General features: G+C 27.4%; 4 protein-coding genes across 8 annotated transcripts; 3 read left to right on the top strand and 1 right to left on the bottom strand.

Annotated features, from left to right (window-relative positions):
- Nucleotides 1–498: 498 nt before the first annotated feature.
- LOC107161616 (lipopolysaccharide-induced tumor necrosis factor-alpha factor homolog) lies at nucleotides 499–2,585 on the top strand. 2 transcript variants are annotated; one of them, XM_015508099.2, is made up of 4 exons: nucleotides 499–655; nucleotides 900–1,006; nucleotides 1,072–1,231; nucleotides 2,077–2,585. In XM_015508099.2, the coding sequence occupies exons 2-4, from the start codon at nucleotides 904–906 to the stop codon at nucleotides 2,180–2,182; spliced, it is 369 nt and encodes a 122-aa protein (XP_015363585.1). In that variant the 5' UTR covers nucleotides 499–655; nucleotides 900–903; the 3' UTR covers nucleotides 2,183–2,585. The 2 variants fall into 2 exon arrangements, with proteins under 2 accessions (XP_015363585.1, XP_015363584.1); XM_015508098.2 differs by having other exon boundaries at nucleotides 500–655; nucleotides 890–1,006.
- A 347-nt stretch (nucleotides 2,586–2,932) lies between these two features.
- Nucleotides 2,933–17,363, bottom strand: LOC107161603 (uncharacterized). 3 transcript variants are annotated; one of them, XM_015508080.2, is made up of 7 exons: nucleotides 17,112–17,363; nucleotides 6,484–6,592; nucleotides 3,854–3,940; nucleotides 3,623–3,724; nucleotides 3,428–3,511; nucleotides 3,146–3,344; nucleotides 2,933–3,074 (listed from the first exon to the last, which is right to left on the bottom strand). In XM_015508080.2, the coding sequence occupies exons 2-6, from the start codon at nucleotides 6,578–6,580 to the stop codon at nucleotides 3,166–3,168; spliced, it is 549 nt and encodes a 182-aa protein (XP_015363566.1). In that variant the 5' UTR covers nucleotides 6,581–6,592; nucleotides 17,112–17,363; the 3' UTR covers nucleotides 2,933–3,074; nucleotides 3,146–3,165. The 3 variants fall into 3 exon arrangements, with proteins under 3 accessions (XP_015363566.1, XP_089077560.1, XP_015363564.1); XM_089221434.1 differs by lacking the exon at nucleotides 17,112–17,363 and adding an exon at nucleotides 7,439–7,592; XM_015508078.2 differs by lacking the exon at nucleotides 17,112–17,363 and adding an exon at nucleotides 7,213–7,422.
- Nucleotides 9,019–14,230, top strand: LOC107161605 (lipopolysaccharide-induced tumor necrosis factor-alpha factor homolog). 2 transcript variants are annotated; one of them, XM_015508082.2, is made up of 3 exons: nucleotides 9,019–9,574; nucleotides 12,575–12,728; nucleotides 13,654–14,230. In XM_015508082.2, the coding sequence occupies exons 1-3, from the start codon at nucleotides 9,523–9,525 to the stop codon at nucleotides 13,757–13,759; spliced, it is 312 nt and encodes a 103-aa protein (XP_015363568.1). In that variant the 5' UTR covers nucleotides 9,019–9,522; the 3' UTR covers nucleotides 13,760–14,230. The 2 variants fall into 2 exon arrangements, with proteins under 2 accessions (XP_015363568.1, XP_015363567.1); XM_015508081.2 differs by having other exon boundaries at nucleotides 9,055–9,574; nucleotides 12,572–12,728.
- Nucleotides 17,364–18,871: 1,508 nt separating the features above from the next.
- Nucleotides 18,872–20,060, top strand: LOC107161624 (lipopolysaccharide-induced tumor necrosis factor-alpha factor homolog). Its single transcript, XM_015508106.2, has 3 exons — nucleotides 18,872–19,101; nucleotides 19,431–19,578; nucleotides 19,719–20,060. The coding sequence occupies exons 1-3, from the start codon at nucleotides 19,068–19,070 to the stop codon at nucleotides 19,822–19,824; spliced, it is 288 nt and encodes a 95-aa protein (XP_015363592.1). The 5' UTR covers nucleotides 18,872–19,067; the 3' UTR covers nucleotides 19,825–20,060.
- The last annotated feature ends 217 nt before the right edge of the window (nucleotides 20,061–20,277 follow it).

The following is a 20,277-nucleotide window of genomic DNA, read 5'->3' as shown; positions in this document are numbered from 1 at the left end:
AGAGAACAGACGACTCCTCCCCTCAATACAACGTCAAATCCTAAAATTTTTTGGTCATATCATAAGACGAGAAGGCCTAGAAAAAATAATTATTCAAGGAAAAGTGCAGGGCAAAAGAAATAGAGGACGTCCTCCTTGTCGATTTATTGATCAAATCAAAGATTTAGTAGGAATCAGGTCAATAGCAGAAATCATGCGAAACATAGAAGATCGGGAAGTTTGGAGAAATATTAGTAATAATACTAATAATCATACGCTTGTATAAACTAAATGGTCACGAGTCGCGACGTTCGAAATCGAAATATAGAAGAAGAAGAAGTATAGAAATACAACTATACAAGACGTATACTCGGATACTCCGTGTATACCCAGAACAATAAAATAGAACATTACATTTATTTTGAAATTATTACAAACGTTGGAAGAAATAGTTATTATATATGTATGTTTCCATGAACGTGTCTAGAATAATATATATTTTTATCATTAAAATATCTGATTAGGACGATTAGGTGCATTGTGTGAATGTGAATTGTGAAATTACCATGGAAATTACTCAAATTAGTTATTAGTTATTACTTTATTATACAACGAAATAGTCTCAGACGTCTATAACTAATTTTAGTTTATATATATTATTGAATTATACGTGCAGGTATAGTATTTTTATTGTGTTATTACGGAAAGCTTTTATACATTATTTAATAATAGAAAGTGTTAAAAAGTCTTGGCCTATAAAATTGCTCTAATATCTCGTTTTGTTTGACCTTAATGCCCAAAACGGAAATTGATTATCTGTATTAAGTTTCGAAGTGTATTTAATATATTTTTAAATTACACACACGTTATAAGTATTCTGTTATTAATTTATTTTGTAAATAATTCTAAGGTATTTATAGAACCATGAGTGGGGCATATACACCAGGAACAGTTCCAACAGCACCATATGGATGGAATCAGCAGACAAGTGTTTCACCAGCAAGTCCTTACACCCCACAACCTGAATGTAATTGACTACTCCACAAATCATGATTTTTTTTTTTTCTAATATTTTGAAGTTATTTTATTTAGTTGTGAAAGCACCATATGAACTTATTACCACGGTTGTTCCTGTTGGCCCCCACAGTACCCGAATGGTTTGCTCGAATTGCAGAAAAGAGATAACTACAAATATAACTAAGAAACCGAGTACAATGGCTTATATATCCAGTTTATTGTGTTGTGTGTTTGGGTAATAAACAAATTAATTAATTATTCTTAAAATTTTAAATTAGTATTCATTTTTAATTAGATTAAAATACACTTAAAAGGATGTACACGGGCATTTGTTGGCTTTGTTTTACAAGTGGGTAACATAGCAAATTTACTCTATAGATCATGTTAAGCTTTGTTAGTCAAAAAAGTGATTTAACCTATTATGAAACATGATGGTAACAACAGTTGTGTTTTTATGTTGTTTTTTAAAAAAAAAAATTAAATTTTTAGCAAGTTTTGAGTATATAATAAAGTGTAAATTAAAAATGTTCATAACTATTTAAAAACTAAATTATTTGTAAAAATCTCTCTTACGAACACAGATAATATCCTTACTATTAAGTTTCATAATAGGTCGAATCACTCCAATTTTCTAACTTACAAAACTAAGTGTGATCTACTGAGTGTAAATTTGCTATTTTATTAATTTAAAAGACAAAGACAACAAATGCCTTTGAAGCGTCCTCTTAACATACATATTATGTATATTTTAGTATCCCTTCTTAACAATAATTAATTCTATAATTCTATTACAGTCTGGTTATACCAATGTAAACTTTCAATTTTTAAATGGGAAACTTATTTTTAAAAAACAGACCAATGATAATCACAGTCTGTTTTTGTATTGTTATTATGCTTATTATATTTTGATTGAATATTAATATTCTATCAAATATTTCTGATGGGTTTTAATAAAATAACTGTACTGTGTATGCTCATTCTTCAAAAAAGATAGTCTTATCTTTAATTTTTTTTATAATTTAAGGTTAACTATTTGTTTAAATTGTTATAATGATTACTTTATTCATTTATGTTTTTCAGATGTTTCTGGGGTCCATGCTTAATACCGTTTTGTATGGATCAATGTTTAAATGTTGAACATAAATGCCCTAAATGTGAAGTTTATCTAGGGCAGTATATACGATAAGTTGTGTATATTTTTAACAAAAATCTTGATAAATGTTCAAATTAACAAACAGTTGTTACTTACAAAACTTAGTATACTAATGCTTTCTCAATGAGGCAGCTTGTTTGACGTATTTAAAAGACATTATGTATACTTACTAACAATTATTGTCTTTGGTGACTTGTAATTATGTGCCTTAAAGTATTATTGGAAATATAAAATCTCTAAAACTACTTATAAATTAAAAAAAGATTTAATATCATATTAGAATTTAGTTACCTCATATCAATATTAATTATAATATTTTTAATGTTATCTGTTTATATTTTATTATTTTATATAATTATATAATGTGTTGTTTGTTTTTATTATATGTTTTATTAATTATTCTTGTTATAACTAATAAAAAAAATTTAAAAGACTATTTCATTGATTTATTTTAATTTAATTAGTTATTTGTAATTTAGGTATTACTATTACAATTAATTATAGTTCAGTGCTGGTATAAATATACAATACATACCACAATTAAAGATATTATAATTAATTAAGTATTAAATATCTTTAACTGTGATACATACTCATGAAGTCCTGAATATCATTAAATCAAATATAGACCCGAGTGATTACTTTTGTAAATTTAAAGTATTTAAAAAAGCATCAAATATTTTTACCTATATCAGTTATTTTTTCCGTAATTTTGTTTTATAAATTAAACAAAATAAATAATGGCTAACAATACTTTCACAAAATAAATGTAGATGGCAAAAATAATTGTTAAGATATTTAATGAAAACTATTATTATGTACAACTATTATTGCATTATCTGACTTTTACCCACATTGACACATGATAGGCCCATGCATGTTTGACTATACATGTGTTGCAGTGCTTGAAAAATAATATGAATACCTATAATAGTGTTTTAGTATTTTAAAAAAATGAGAGCGATAATTTCAAGTTTAAAAATTGTACAGTATTACTTGTAATAGGATTGGACGCGCTAAAGGTCTTCGAGAGTATCGCTTGTTCTATAATACTCCCTTGTAGTATAGCTTAACATTTGTTCCAAGTAATCAAACTTCACATAAATCTTCCCCGCAACGATTTCGAGTTGGCCTTGTAGTGTTTCGTACATTTGAAATAGACTATTGTATTTTAGAGTTATGGTTTTAACATCGTCTAAATGTGTAATTACTCATTAATATTATAACATAAAATTTGTTTGAAATAGCTGTAATATTTAAATTATAATTTATTAATACTTTCGACGGCAAGCAAACGAATATTATTGTTGTTCAAATTTAATGTCAATCCTTTGAATTGTGAGTCGAGAATGAACTTTTGTTCTAAACAAGGCAAAATTGACGGTTATTTAGAAACATATTTTATTAAATACGTATTATGGATTCCAAATTATTATAGAGTTAAGAATTATACTATAATAATATCAGTATCACCTCCTAGTTCCTTTACAGTATTTTGCAAACATTGATATAATTCTGTACACAGCGGAATTTGGTCTCTAATGCAAGTAATATCTTTCGATTTGTCATTGATTTCTGAACACAAATAATTTATCCAAGACTTGTTAGTATTTAATTATTAAGTTATTTGTTATTTTAATTTTAATATACGTATATTATCATTATTTCAATTCCTATGATAGCCGATGGGGAATTAGTACTTACCACTTTTACGATCTTTTGAAAATCTGTTTTCGATATCTTGAATTTTCGTTGTCAAAGAGTTTAATTGCGATTGGAGATTTTCAGCTCCTTAAAACAATTTTATTAATTTCCAATATTAATACAATTAAATTACAATGGTCGTACCTAATAAATATAAGAAAAACAATAAAGTAAATATATCATAGATTCATATAGTCATTTACAATTTTAAAATTCTTATTGCTCGCATCAAATATATACATTTGAAAAAACTTGACATGGGTCTTTAGATAAAATTTTAGATTCTGAGCCATGATGTGTGTTTTTTTTTTGTGTGTGTCTGTCATCACGGGGCAGTAAAAGTGTTTCGATTTTTGACTTCAGTACCTCGTTCGATCAGAAAGTGAATTTAGTTGGTACTTTGGGGGGTCAAAAGTTTAATATTCTTAATATTTTTCTAAATAATCGGGATAAACAAACTAAAAATTAAGGGAAAAACAGGAAATTTTACGTACAATCAGTTTTCGACAAAATCGTTTTTGGTTTTTGATGTAACTTTAAAACAAATGACCATAGATACATAAAATTTTTACCAAATCTTTTTATAAGTATATTCTATCTACCATACAATTTTCAAAAAATTACGACTTAAGTTTAACTATTTATAGGCATATGCAATTTTCGATCATTATAAGTTTTTTTTAAATTAATATCGATAAAAATTTATTTTTTGGGTAGAAAAGCTTGAAAATTTAATACAAGGCTCTTAACATATTGTTACAATAGCAGTTAAAATAAATGAAATTCATAGTCACAATTTTTTTAATAAGCACTCAAAGTTTGAATTTTGACAAAATACGTAAAAATCACGAAAATTCGCAAATTATTTTAAGGTAGAAATTCATAAAAATTTTTCTTTTTAAATCTAAGATTTGATAATTTTTAATAATCTATAATATAATAATATATCCTACACAGATAATTTGTCTCCACTCAAAATCGTTTTCCGTATACAATGATATTATAATATCATTGGATTAAAATTTAATTCCATCCATTACAGTAAACCACTTGTAACTAACTGTACAGCAGAGCGACATCCACGACTTACCCGCTTTTTATCTTTACATTTTATAATATACTAATTCACTCTAATATTAGAAATATCATAGTTTAATAGATATTATGAATGGTAAATTTGTAAAGTGCGAAACAAGGCGACCCAACGTATACGTTGAAGGTTGAACGTATAAGTGTAATTATTAACAATACACTTTGAAAGTTTCAAGGTCGCACCCTCGAATAATACTTATAAATCATGAAAATTAAGAAAAATCGATTTTCTTCGATAAAATATATAATTTCGTCTAAATGTCTATGAAAAAAATGTGTTTATGATTTCTGTTTACAGTATGAACTAGTAGTTAGAAATCATGTTTTAATTTTCAATCCTTAGCTATAAAAATATTGTGTACATTTTTAACTATAAAAAATTAGCAAATTCCTTGAGATTTCGATGAGTTATGTAAAACTTAAAATATGCTTGTATAAAAATAAAATTATGATCATGTATCTTTAATATTATAATTTATCTATAATTTCATGAAACTATTAACATACTGGTTTGCCGTCTGAGCTAGACTGCAATAAATTATGTATAACGATAAATGTAAATATGTAATCACAATTTACGATATGTAAACAATTAAATTTCCTGTAGATAATCATGTATGACGTGTTTGTATAAAAGAGGTTGATAACTTAAATAATTTTCCTGTTGTATGATGTTTTTAATTATCAAAAAAATTAAGATATTGACTCAATGAATTCACTGAACTTTTCTTAATGTTAAACACATTAGAATATAATAGGTTAAATTATTAAGAACTTTAACAAATTATTAAAATAATATGATTATTTTTTCATTTAAATTTTAAATTATCTATTCTCTTTTGAATACCATGGTTCTCTATAATAATTTATAATTTATATTATTACTCTATAATACGCTGTATATACAGCACTGCCATAATATCACTTATTTAAACTTAATAGTATGAGTATTTTTTTAAATACTTATATAACAACAACAAAAATCAGAACTTTTTCTTGTACACTACCATACTTTTAATTTTATGTCTGTTATTATTAAACCTTTTAAATTAGGTAGGTGCCTATACCTGACTATCTCTGTTATTGCATGCTACAATGTTTTATATGATTAAGAAGATGTTAGGACAGTGTTAGTTTTCTTCTTTCTTGCCCACGCGTAAAAAAACAAAACGCATTTACGCAGAGTTATTGTTTTTAATTTTTGAATTATACTAGTCAAATTACCCACTAAAAAACCGATACACGCATTTTTGAGGGAATGATATATTGATTTATGTAAATATTGTAAACATCATTTAAATGCACTAATTTTTTTTATATAATTTTGGTAATAATAATTTTATTTTGAGGTTACCCAAAAATAATAAAAATAATTTTAGGGGAGAGTGTTTTATCTATATTTTACGTGGGTCTGAAATTAAAACAAATAATTTACTGAAATTCTTTGAAAACAAAATAACAAATCCCATAATATAACAATTATATATTATTATTCCATTGTAGTAGAGTCGGTAAGAATCTTAACACTTAGAACTTACTTTGGGAGAAAGCATCGATTTCATCTCGACTAGGATGGATCTCAATTGAATGCATAGAATTTGTTGATGTTGAAATCGAATTCCATTCCTCTTCCATAATGCTATTGTTCTAAATATTTAGTACATAATAATTATATTTTTATTAAATCGTATTTTTTTACATAAGTAGACAATTGAAAATTCATATTTCATATACTGAATAGTCCTTAGAATGATCTTCAAAATTATAACTCTGCTGGTTCTTTCCAAAAAGATATTGGTACAGATTAAAAATTAAGGAATCCATTTTTAAAAAAAATATATAAAATAATCAACTATCGTCTATCAAATTTTATGTAATATATATTGTTTAATATATTATTATTTATCTACTTAAAACAATTTGATTGATGAAACAATGTAAAATTTATGAATAATTATACGTATATAGGCTTTACTTTTAATAAAATATATTATGTTGTCAATCAATATTGTCCTAATAGTATTGTTTTTGGAGTATTTTACATTATTTTTTTTTGAGCCAGTTAAAAACTAATTAAACCTTTTTTTTCCGTTCAAAAACCAGAAACAGGTGGGAAATGTTTAGCACAAATTGCACAATACTGCCACCCGGTCCCGTATCGTTTATTCACCGTCAATTATCGTAGTATTTTAAATTAATTAAACCTATAGTTTTAATAAAATCACACTTAAACTCCTGGAGACATTATACGAGATGCTAGCACCTACTCCTGACTTCCCGAGACGGCCAAAAGACTTTTTAATTTTGTCAACACAACAGAACCGCATCAACTGATTTAAATAATTAGAAGTTAAGCTAACAATGTACTATTTAACTATGTAACTATATATAGGTTATAAATAGCAACTAAGTAATGCAAATAACATAAATTCAAAAAAAAAATATAACGTCATTATAAACAATTAATAAAAAATAAAATCATAACACTATTACTGAGATCCTGAACTGCACAGCATTATCAAATAATGTATCCCGTCAAAACAGCGGAAGAAAAAACCACGAACTTAAAATAGCGAAAGCTGTTTGGACGAATCTAGATATAAGCGGATATTAATAATATCGATACCTAACATATTATATTTTGATAACGATTTCTACAAACATAAGTAAATTATCAGTTTAGTTGACGATTAGTGTAGACACTGTAGTTTGTGTACTCGTGTGTTGAATTACGTGTATAATATTATCAATTTCAAATATTAAGTATTATAGAATGGACAAGTATGTCATACGTTTACATCGACCGTTTTTAAAGAGCTAAATGTAGGTAATTTATATGGTTAGTTGCAGTGGATCGTGTAAATGGGTGTAAACAAAAAAATAGTGAGTGATCACTTTACTCACTAATTACAAATAATGTGAATTTATGTGAAACACTGAAACTTAGTTTTGTATTTCCAATAATATGCTCACATTAGTCCAGAGTAAATAATTATATTATGAACATATTTTATATTTTACTTTTTGAATTTTAAGTATCGAGTTAAGTAGGTAATAATTACTAATTATTAAAATATCGAATATTAACTTTTGTTCAGTTAAAAATAATAGCAGTTTTATATTTTATTTCTCTTCGAAAATATTGATGATAATACACAGTATTATTAAAAACCAAAAATTAATTTTCATAGCATTTTTATATATCCCTTTATATTTTATTAATTTTCATAAGTCATAATTCATAATTCAATTAATATAGGCATTTTAATTTTTTTTTTAAATTATTCTTTTTTCCCGGAATTCATACTATGGTCTATATGGCTATATGAGACTATATTAGTAATAACTAACAAGTGACTATACAGAGTACTGACTTATGACTTGCCGCCTGCCTGTTGTTCCAATCGTCAATAATATTATTTTTAATCAATTAGATAAAAATTAAAAATATATTTATTATTTATTTATTGGTTTATCCCAGATAATTTTACCGTCATCGAGAAATGTTCTTCATAATAATATAAATAATATGCTTGTGGAATGTGCTTTTATCTTTTATTATTTTCTAAACCTCAGGCTCTACTCTCCAAAAATATACAGGACTATATAAGAAGAGACTATTCTCTTTCTCACAGTCTCGTCAGAAGTCTTATATTTATGTGAAACTGCAGAAATGGCTTTAATAATCTACTCCACTATAGCCTATAGGTACACTCACGACAACAGAGTTATGCGTTTATTTTACACTCGACAGACGGAAATGCAGTTTTGATCGAATATAACCGGATGTGTCAGTGAGACTATACTGTAGTACAATTATTATCAATAGGAAAAACCCTTGGAAAAACAAACTAAGTCAACAGGTACGACATACATAATCATTTATTTTTTTAATTTAACCTTTATACAAATTTGGCTCAACAATTAAAGCATCTTAGCATAAATAATTATAAATTATATTATTTAAATTTTATATAACTCTAATGACACCCAACGGCCGTTGTGTTACATTGTCGTTGTGGATTTAACAGAGAAAAAAATATTCTAATGGCGAACCAACACCGACCGAATACCATCACATCCTCACGTTATTGGACACAGCCGATTGTAATATTTACGATCTTAAGCACTAAGCAACAATATTATTATTCTGTGTGTACTGTGTTGGCGTCCGACATTCGGAGTGGTCGTCCCAATTCCCAAACGTCTCAACATCTTGAACAAGTAAACACATTACACAAAACACGCATAAAACAAACACAACAAATACATGCATTTTATTATCTGAGAATGGAGAACTGCGCGCTCAGCGGAAACTATAGAGACCAGAGAGACATCTACAATGCGTCACAGCAGACTCTGTTTAGGACCATTACTCCATTTACCATTAGTCGGTTGTAGTGAACCACGCTAATATATACCTACTCTGGTTTCGTTCTATTTACGCGTTATTGGTTTCAGGGTTTTTTTTTATCTCTATATCTTTATCGAACGCAATAATAATTCGTGTACACTCTAAAGCGTTTGAAGTCTGTTTTCATCTGCAGTGATAGAATCGCATTCATACTCAAAGAATAATGATGAGTGAAATTATCACCACCCAGCCTACAGCTCCGTTTCAAATCCAATGTGAGTATCTATAAATATATAATATTTAACATAATGATAAAGCACAGTAGCCAATGCTGGTAATTGGACTGAGATCAGAGCCTTGAGAGTCTATTAGATATTACGAGCTTGGTAATTACTGTGCAGTAGGTAACAGCCCCAGTGGATAGCGTAGTAGGTATGCAAAAAGCTGAATTTTTCCATCCCATCCGATAATTGTTATAATCTGTTTAATTGTAATAATAATTGAGTATTTTATACTTAAATGTTGCTCAAATAAAAGAAACTGTTCTTTCAATTACTTTTTTTATTAAAAAAAAAAAAAAAATAAGAAATTCCTAGCCACATAATATAGGCAATATCTATATCTACGGATATTGTGAAGCTTACAAAAATTTTAACGGATTAACGCGACGATTATAATTAAATTTTTACATAAGTACTTGTAAGTATGAACCATAGATTACTATACATGAACAGTTAAGATAAAAATGATAACTTGGTTAACACAGTAAAAAATTAAACATTTGATGAGTGGAGGTGATGTGGATTTCCGATTTTGGATATTAGTGATGTCATTGCTACAAGAAGGGGTTTAAGATTAATTTTAATTCATTAAGTAAAGTGGTGAAGACGATGATGTTCAGAGGTTGATCGGGTGGTGGTATGTTTGCTGTGATTAACCTCAATTACTAGTCTATAGTTTTCAAATTACACTCGCATCGCCATTTGCCATGCACTTGTGGAGACTGGAGTGCCGTAATCGGTAGACCACAACGTCCACAATTAACAAGTGGTTTACCGGATTCGTTCGATGCCTGCCGATGTGTAAATGTGTGTAACACATGCCTATAAGTTACAAATAGTGATCCAATATTTATAATTTATTCCATATTATAATGTGGATTCTTATACATAATTATTATCAATAACAATATTACGAATTGATGCGATCATAGTTATTTTAGAGTACTGGGGTTAGTCGTTAGTAATATTATATTTCTTTAAAGTCGGTAATATTTTAATGTATCTCGATGGATGTTTTTTTGTGTTATCGTGTCTAAAATGTTGTATACCTTTTACACTCGCGACTCATTTCTTACTTTTTGGTTTATGTTTGCAAATTGCAACGTTCAATACTTTGATCATTGATTAATGTTCAGTGTTAGTGATCCATTCAATAATGATTGTGAATATAGAAAAACGAAATGTATCGATAATTAATATTATTGTTCTTGGTATGAAGAACCGACACATAATTTTGTTATTCCACACGCCACTCGCCATTAATCACCCACGTCTCGACTAACATTTTTTTGTTATCGTTGGCCTTGGCAGGCTGGAAGGAGTCGTATGTAACAGTCGCGACGTGCCGCGACATATAAAAAATTTGATAAAACTTATACATAGTTAATTTCTTTTGTTCGTAAATTATATTTATATTTTAATATACATTATTATTATTACTGACCATTTCACCATGATCATAATTTAAAGTATTCAAATAACCGGACGTGGAAGTCATTGAACAAGTTTAAACCCATAGATATGAAATTTAACATTTTTCATATTATATTAATAATAATATATTGTATTCATGTTTGAATCAACACTATTTATAGTACGGGAAATAATTAAAATAATAGAAATCAAAATAAAGTCGTTCGCCTCAGACCAAATTTTACAGTAGATCAGGCCATCAGGGATTCTCAAACTTTTATGAACACTATACTCCTTTTTACTAATCAATTTTTTGGTTACCTTTTCTTAGTTACTAAACTAAAATATATAATATTTATTACTATTATTTATTTTAATTTAAAAGCTTATTGGCCAGCTTTGTACCACTTTTAAAATTTTAAGTACCCCCGAGGGGTACGCGTACCACAATTTGAGAACTTCTGCAGTAGATTCATTGATATATTCAATACAATTAACCATTGGTAGATTCTCATTATGTAAAATGTCGTATCTCAAATTTTTCAGTGATCCTAAAACCCAATAGAAATTCCCTTGAAATGTACAATTTTATTTAACTCGGTATCTCGAAAATTTATTTCTGTATCCTTATTTTAGTCATGAACTCATGACATGACGACAGTTCACTGAAAAATTCAATAACCCAATAAACATAAATAATATTGATTCATTAATTCCCTAACCTATCTAAAATTAGAAAATTAAATAAACTATACATAATAGTGTATTGACGACATAGAAGTATTCAACCATGAACCATTTTGTATAGATATTGATATATATAAAGTATTAAAGTCTTAAGCAGTGGCGGCTCGAAGGGAGTATATTTGAATCATGTGATTCACAAAAATATGGGTGGGTGGGTCTTACCTATGGTTGGAAAAGGTAGACCGAAACATTTTTGCGGGTTGGTAATTTGAATATTAAATTATAAATAATAAATATAATATATAGCCGTAATGTGTACTCAGCAGATAATTTACAGTAATAAGTAATAACTATATTTTATGATGGGTAGTGTAGAAATATTAAACGTGATTCGGGGGGAAAAAAGTTCAAGCCGCCACTGGTCTTAAGAGTATGTGATACCCACATATGATATGTTGTCTTCGTCTTACAAGTGCATAACAGCAATTTTTACGCTCAGCAGAACACGTGTAACTCTGTTAGTTTAAAATTTAGATTAAATACAATTTTAAGTTAAGATTATTATCTGGACAATCTCATATGCTTTTTATCATGTTTTAATTTTAAGGAGAGTTCTGAGTATTAAAAAATTTTAAATAGTTTTTATATCTTAAAATACTCATAATACTCGCTTTAAAATTAAAATATGATAAAAAGCATATGAGGTTGTCTAGATAATAATCTTACCATCAAATTTTATTAGAGGTCAATTCACCCAAAATTTTAAACTAACAGAGCTACACGTGAACTGCTAAGCGTAAAATTTGTTATGTAACGCACTTGTAAAACGGATACAACACATTTGCGTTTAGCGTGCTCTTTGTTTTCAATAATTACTATTTCTATATTTAGTAGGGCCCCAATCATCTCCAGCTGCAGTATCACAACCTATGGGTCCTAGCAGCACACAAACTGTATGCACTGCCTGCGGAAATTTCATTTATACAAATACATCTAGGAAAGCAAAATCTTCTGCTTGGTGGAGTTGTATACTGATGTGTATCTGTGGGTGAGTATTAAAACAACATTTACAATTTTTCTTTAATAGAATAACAGTGGGTTAGAAAATATATTTTCATTCATATATTATGTATTGTCTTATTAATTGTTAAGAGGACGTTACACACAAATTTGTTGTCTCCGCCTTACAAGTGCGTGACATAGCGAATTTACTCTCAGCAGATTATGTTTAGCTCCGTTAGTTTAAAAATTAGAGTAAATAGACCTATTATGAGACTTAATAGTAAGAATATTATCTGTGTTTTGTTGGAAGTATTTTTACGATAATTCAGTTTTTAAGTGAGTTATGAGTATTTTTATTTTACAATGTATTATACGTGCATAACTCCCTTAAAAACTGAATTATCGTAAAAATATTTCCAACAAAACAAAAATAATGTTCTTACCTTCAAGTTTCATAATAGGTTGATTCACTCTAATTCTAATTTTTAAACTAACGAAGCTAAACGTGATTTTTTTAGCGTAAATTTGCTATATGAGCTGTAAAACTGAGACAACAAATGGTTGTGTACAGTAGCGTATTTGTGGGGGGGGGGGGGGGGGGGGTCCCCCAAAGAATTATTGAATGCGTCTGGAGACCTTAAATTATTGATGAATTGGCAAAGAAAAAAAGAAAACTAGATTTTATAATATAATTTGTGATTTTCAATTATAATTTTAATAAAACTATAGTTAATATAAAAATAGGTTGAATTGAGTTTAAGTATTTTATACCTTCTATTTTCTAATTTATAAATTATTTCATTATGATATAACACCCCCCCCCTCTAATTAAAAATTGTAAATACGCCACTGGTTGTGTAGCGTCCTTTTAAGTATTTTTACAGAATTAAATATATGTTTTTAAAATTTAGTGAATTATGATTTACATTTTGTATGTAGCCATGTTGGTAAAATTATATTATGTTTTTTAGATGTTTTTGTGGATGCTGTCTAATTCCTTGTTGCATGGACTCTTGCAATGTTGTCAACCACAAATGCCCAAAATGTGACAATTTTTTGGGACAGTACAGGCCATAAACTTAAGAACAAAACTATAATAATATGATATAAAACGATATGAGTTTTAACTTTAAATTATACCTTTTTTTTCTCCGTTTATTAATTATTTAAAATGACAATTGAATATAGGTTGTTTTCAATGTTAGTGTATTATTTCTACTAAATACTAATAATATTAAACTTCATATTTATTCTTTCATTTTACACTCAAACATGTATATTATCATGATGGAAGGAGATTTAAATGAAGGTGCCATTTTATTATTTTATTACCTACTGATTACAATAAATTAAAATTGAATACCTATAATGATGTTAAATATATATTTTTTTGTATGTAAAACTGTTTTACAACAAATTAATATTATTACTATTGTTAAATCATAAAGTATAATTTATTTGAAAAAAGTATCTATACATTGTTTTGTAATAAATTTAAATAATGATTTTGCTGTAAAATAAGTATAGAATTAATATGTTTGAAAATAATTTTTTTTTTTTTGTTAAGTGCTTAAAAATCTGAAATAATATATTTTAAATTGAACAAAAATTGTTTACAAATTGTGATTTTCACATTCCAATTACATTATTTTGTATTTTATTATGAAAATGAAAAATGTGTGAATGGGAAAATAATGCTTTATAATTTATTTATTTAATATACACAAATAACAAAGAACAGTATTATTGTATTTGTATACTAATAGGTAACTAATGATATCAACTATAGAAAAAAAAAATTGATAGGCAAATTTTTTTTTATGCAGTCAATGAATCTGAAATAGTATCTAATAAGACAGATGGTAAAAAGTATAATTTCAAAAGTGATTTACATTAACAATCAAGTTCCCAATAATTCTGATATTTTTTGGAATTAGTAAAGAAAAAAATTATTGTTATATACTGAATTTTTGGTAACAATAATCCACTATGCGACCTACACCTACGTCATAAATGTAAAATACAAATAATTTTAACCAACTTTTTTTATTCCACTTTTAAATGTAACTAAAAGTTTAGAACTAAATTAAATTAATTCAGAACCAAACTATTTCCATTATTTCACATAATGATTATTGACTATTACAACTAATGATGGGCAATATCGAGTGAAAACTGTCTAACTACTCGATAGTTTTAAACTATCTATTTATTCGGTTGTTTTTATAAACTATCGAACAATTGAAACTATCGACCGATACTACTTTTGAAACTATCGTCCCCGCTGATTTATCAAAATATAGGGTATTATTGATAATCGCGATTCGACTATTTCGAGAGGCCTGAGTTTAAATTCTTAAGTAGTAAAAGAGTACTAAAAGTAAGTACATACAATTTTCAGTTTATTACTTTACAATATTTATAACATCTGTATTTAATTAATAATTTAGCTATTTAGCAATGTCAATTCCCAAGAAAAATTCTTCCATCGTTTGGAAGTATTTTCAAAGAGATCCTAATACCCCTGGCGTGGCTACTTGTTTGATCTGCAAGAACCATTATAAAAAATCAAATGGCACAACCAATCTATTAGACCATTTAAAAAAGAAAACATTTTACGGTAATTATTCGTCATAATTTACAACAGGACGAAGATAATGTAAATCTACCAGGTAAAAGTGATAACTATTTAGATTTTAGAATTTGTTAGGAAGATCTTAAAAGCAAAGGATTCTAGTGAAATTAGTAATTAATAATTTACACAAAAATCTAGTAAGTAAGTAATATACTAAAACTATATTGTAACTTTGATTTTTTAAATATGAATATCGGGGGAACAACAGCAATCTGCCTGTATGGCTGTATTGTCCTTTGTAGTAATTCAGTAATAAATACAGTACAATATAATACAATATATGGTCTATGTGAGTGTATGTTATTAAGCCCGGGTTTTTTTTTAGATAGGGTGATAAAATAAAAAAATAAAACGAGGGAAAGTCAATCTCAAGTATGTAGACATGATAAATTAAAATATTTTCTTAGGATTCTTATCGTTTCTCTAGAATGTCTTGGTACATTGGACGAAAAAACACCACTGAATACCATAAATACTGCTGGATCATTTTTTTTCAACTATAAAAAAAAATTCAGTGCGTAGCATTATTCCCTAATTAACCAGGGGACTTAAGTCCTTGATTATTTTTATTAAACTATGCTAAAATTAAATGCATTGAAATACAACATCAATAGCCATTGCAGTTATATACGTATATAAATAGTACATATAAATGTACATAGTAAATCTATTAATATGCAATGTAGGTATATTTATTGAATTATGACTGAAAAGTGAGTTGCGAGTACCTACATTAAAAAAAAAAAAAAAAAAACATTTTTAAAAGTTTTATTTTATTACATTATATATATATATCAATACTCTTAATACAAATGTACATAGGATTAATAAAATTAACCTAAGCTGTCAAATAAAAACATTTTATTTTAATGTAGGTACCTACCTACTCTTATGATAAATGCAAGTCAATCCTACGTTTATGTGTACTGAATATATTTAAAATATCTTCAGTTTTTATTTCTGAAGATAAGTCTCGTTCAATTTGTAGAATAGAGGGATTTGAACCGATCATTTGTCATTGTACTTCTGATCTATGTATCTATTTATGCTCTTCATAACTGAAAAAGATCATTCATATGATGCAGAGAACAAATGAAACAGGGAATAATAATTATTGGACGATTAGCTGCTGAGTTGTTAGGTTAGATTCAACGATTCGGCGATAACATTCTTTTCACTGCACTGCGCCGAGCATCATCTGTTTTTGATAATCAGCGATGGCCGGTAGTTAGTGTAACAAAATATATGTTTGTAATATTAAAGTATATTCTATTTTATGTTAATTTAAAAGCATAGATTATTATACTTAGATAAAAGAGAACTGACCTAACCTAAGGGGACTGAACCACTAATTGGGGGGACTATTGTCCCCTTAGTCCCAGTCCCTAAAATTGTGTGTAATACGAAAATTCAGTGTGTAGTACAAAAGTTAAGTGTTATAATAACCCTTATAATAATATTCTATAAAATTTTAATATAACAATATTAATTCTGGATATCAGAAAGTTCTTCGACCACTAAGAATAAAAAAAAAAAACTATAATTCACATACTTAATATAGGTAATTTAAATTTATTTTTATTTATTTAGGTACTGATATTATGTATTATTATTTTCATGCATTTTGTACACTTAAAATGGTTTATATACAAAAAAATTCTATTTCACAAATTTTTTTTAAAGAACCTTTAAATTTGTTTATTTGAGGTACTACTTTATTTAAATAAAATTATTTATTGTAAATATAAATGTAATGTATAAATACATTATAAAATGTATACATAGTATACTTACAATTTATATTTGACTGATTTGGGACTATGTGTGTAGTACGAAAATTTGGATATTTTAGGGACTGCTTAGTCCCCCCTCATCCTATGCCCATGGTTGACGGACAGTGTAATTTTATAACATATGCCTAGGTATTTCATAACAAATAAACAAACATAAAACGACGGATACGGAACGAGCGGTAATACGGACACTGAATCAATAATATATAGAACGGTTATGTGTAAATAGACCTTTATCATTTGTTTAGTGTATTTTATTTTTATTTAACTCATATCTCATACTTGTTGACTTCTGTGAGTTTCTGACTAATGATTAATGAATATTATGTTATGTTATCTGAATAGCTATACTTTGTACATTATACGTAGGTAATATTTATTTATCGTTAAAATTTATCATCCACTCAGGTTGGGAAAAAAATTAATTCTCATCGTACGACTTCCTTATTTTGTTGTAATTGAAAAACAGATAACTTTGGATTGTAGATACTAAAAATGTAATATATAATTTTCTGTACTGAGCGAAATCCGTCTATTTTTTTCGTACATATATATACCTATTACAATAAAAGAACAATTATTTTAATAATAATATCACAATAATTTTAACAATCTTCGAAGTTTTTTTTGTCCAATTATGTTGCTATGTACTCACGTTCCACCTAGATAATATATATCATAATAATTATATCATACATAATTATTATAACATAAATATAATATATTATTATAATATATGATTTAAATGTCTATATAACACCATATGAAATTTTAGAAGGACCAATTAAGTAATGATCTCGAGTAAAAAACTAGTAGAATGCACCGTATTATCCATTATAGGCTTAGGGAGAAACTCAGAAACTTATTTTTATAGTCCTAAGAAAAGTCAAATAATATAGCGTTGAGTAAATATGAGAGGGAAAAAACATAAATCATAGACGAAACGGCGAAAATAGACGAATCATAAATAAACACACGGAAATAGGTGCGTAGCTACAATAAGGGATTATTAATTAAATTATATGTAAGATGAACGTTTATCGTAATGACACTAAGCGTTTATTTAATAACGACAGCACAGTAATATAATAGATATTACAACACGACAATCGGACTATCACTATACGAACATGGATCGTTGTCGTTTCCTGAAATTCATACGAATTTCCCGATAATCATGGGGACAGCATTATCTCATCTTTACGAGAGGAGAGGTAGAGAGTTGACCTATATATAGGGGAGACTACCCGAATGGACCATATTCAGAAGTGAACTGTCAGAGCCACCGAAAGCACCTTCACACCATCACACCAGCAGAAAAAATCTTTTGAAATCATAATTTTAACTTAAAAATATTTCAATCGAACAAGTTTTGGATTAGGAAAATATATTTGAGTAATCGTATACCACCTACTTTCTGGACACAAATATCTCGAGTGTCCACAATAATAAACAGGTGTAATATTCTAAGACGTTTATATAATTAAATAAAGCCATTAGTTAATATTAATAATAAATATATTGCGTCAATTCATTTTTACCACACCACCTCTAGGTATCTCTAGATCCACTTTCAGTCCGCAAGATCGCTATAATGTTAAAAAACATTGTTGACTCACTATGAAAACAAATTGTTGCATAATCAATATATTCATAGCTCCACTCAGAAATTAAAAATGGTAAGTTCCTGAACAGTGAACGTGTGCATATGCAATTACTCATCACTTATCAAACATTTAATAATCATATATATTACGATGAACGCACTCAAGTCTCAAATATGATCAGTTATTCGCATGATGTTGTCATAGTTATTATTCGTTAATCCCACGTTCACGTATTAGACTATTCAATTTTTTACCTGAAACCATAAAATTTAACTTTTAACATAATATATACACCTACCTATTTATTTCACACTTCAAATTTGTTTGTTTTCAACACCAGAGTAAGAAAAATGATGCCATCAGCTCCTCCCCAAAATATTCATTGTAAGTAAAAATCACCACTGTCTAATTTAATTTTCGTATGATGATTATTTTGTGTTCTGTCTCTAGATTTATTTTTAATTTACAAACATTTTATGTTTAATACAAGATTATTGTTTTATCATTGTCTGTTTAATTTGTTTATTTTTTAAGTTCCAGTTATAATAATAATAAATAATAATAATAATAATAATAATAAAAATAATAATAATAATAATAATATATTATATATTTAAATTTGTTGAGTAGGTATTGGAAACCTTCTTTTAGTGGTGTATTCAAATAAGTAATATAAAATGAGATCAATTTTTGTTTTCTTTGTGATTGTATAGGGGTTCAATCGTCAACATCTGTAGCACCACTAGGTCCTAGTAGTACCCAAACTATATGTACTTCATGTGGCAAAACAATATTTACCAGTACTTCTAGAAAAGCAAAACCGGCTGCTTGGTGGAGTTGTATACTATTGTTTATCGTAGGGTGAGCATTGAACCGAAATTTCATTTTTTATTACATATTAAATTTATTATTATTATGTTTGTCTACTATTTTTACTGAATTAAAATTAGCAGATATTGATTTATTGTATGCCTACTATGAACAATTACATTTATTTTTAGATGTTCTTTTGGATGCTGTCTAATTCCTTGCTGTATGGACTCGTGCAATGTTGTTAACCACAAATGTCCAAATTGTAACTCATATTTGGGACAGTACAGACCATAAACTATATACGATATACCTATAATTATAAATTTATAAACAATAATATAGTGTAATGGTACTTTTCCCTGCAGCGTCAAACATATTGGAACAACACGGTGAAGGTGCCATGATAATAAATTATTATGTCAATATCGGGATCGGCAGTTGTGGCGGACACCGCACTCAAACGCTGCAGATAAATCGTATAGGTTAAAAACTTTGAAGCATTCAAAAAATAAAAAATAAATTAAAATAAATTTTAACGTTTTAATAAACAAATAAAAAGAGAAAATAATTTTTGATTTGGAGGACGATTCAATGAAAAATATATAATAAAATATTCCATTTACGATATTTTGTAACCAATAAAACAAATAAGCAGGATACAAACAATATTTTTATTCTCATTGATCATGTTATTGTTTAATTAAAAATGTTAGTTATTGTATTATAAATAACTTTGAATCATAGTGA

This window comes from Diuraphis noxia, unplaced genomic scaffold, assembly GCF_037042655.1.
Source record: "Diuraphis noxia isolate RWA-SAM2 unplaced genomic scaffold, SU_Dnox_SAM2 contig0002, whole genome shotgun sequence".
NCBI lineage: Eukaryota > Metazoa > Arthropoda > Insecta > Hemiptera > Aphididae > Diuraphis > Diuraphis noxia.
This window is presented reverse-complemented; position numbering and strand designations above follow the sequence as displayed.

What these genes read in the sequence shown, in the direction of transcription:
- LOC107161624 (XM_015508106.2), top strand. Translation starts at nt 19,068, where the DNA reads ATGATGCCATCAGCTCCTCCCCAAAATATTCATT. An exon ending in TCCTCCCCAAAATATTCATT is followed by an intron (nt 19,102 to 19,430) that starts GTAAGTAAAAAT and finishes GTGATTGTATAG; the next exon opens with GGGTTCAATCGTCAACATCT. An exon ending in ATACTATTGTTTATCGTAGG is followed by an intron (nt 19,579 to 19,718) that starts GTGAGCATTGAA and finishes ATTTATTTTTAG; the next exon opens with ATGTTCTTTTGGATGCTGTC.
- LOC107161616 (XM_015508099.2), top strand. Translation starts at nt 904, where the DNA reads ATGAGTGGGGCATATACACCAGGAACAGTTCCAACAGCACCATATGGA. An exon ending in TTACACCCCACAACCTGAAT is followed by an intron (nt 1,007 to 1,071) that starts GTAATTGACTAC and finishes TATTTTATTTAG; the next exon opens with TTGTGAAAGCACCATATGAA. An exon ending in TTATTGTGTTGTGTGTTTGG is followed by an intron (nt 1,232 to 2,076) that starts GTAATAAACAAA and finishes TATGTTTTTCAG; the next exon opens with ATGTTTCTGGGGTCCATGCT.
- LOC107161605 (XM_015508081.2), top strand. Translation starts at nt 9,523, where the DNA reads ATGATGAGTGAAATTATCACCACCCAGCCTACAGCTCCGTTTCAAATC. An exon ending in AGCTCCGTTTCAAATCCAAT is followed by an intron (nt 9,575 to 12,571) that starts GTGAGTATCTAT and finishes TTCTATATTTAG; the next exon opens with TAGGGCCCCAATCATCTCCA. An exon ending in ATACTGATGTGTATCTGTGG is followed by an intron (nt 12,729 to 13,653) that starts GTGAGTATTAAA and finishes TATGTTTTTTAG; the next exon opens with ATGTTTTTGTGGATGCTGTC.
- LOC107161603 (XM_015508078.2), bottom strand. Translation starts at nt 7,272, where the DNA reads ATGCGGTTCTGTTGTGTTGACAAAATTAAAAAGTCTTTTGGCCGTCTC. An exon ending in GCCGTCTCGGGAAGTCAGGA is followed by an intron (nt 6,593 to 7,212) that starts GTAGGTGCTAGC and finishes CTAAATATTTAG; the next exon opens with AACAATAGCATTATGGAAGA. An exon ending in TTCAAAAGATCGTAAAAGTG is followed by an intron (nt 3,725 to 3,853) that starts GTAAGTACTAAT and finishes ATTTGTGTTCAG; the next exon opens with AAATCAATGACAAATCGAAA.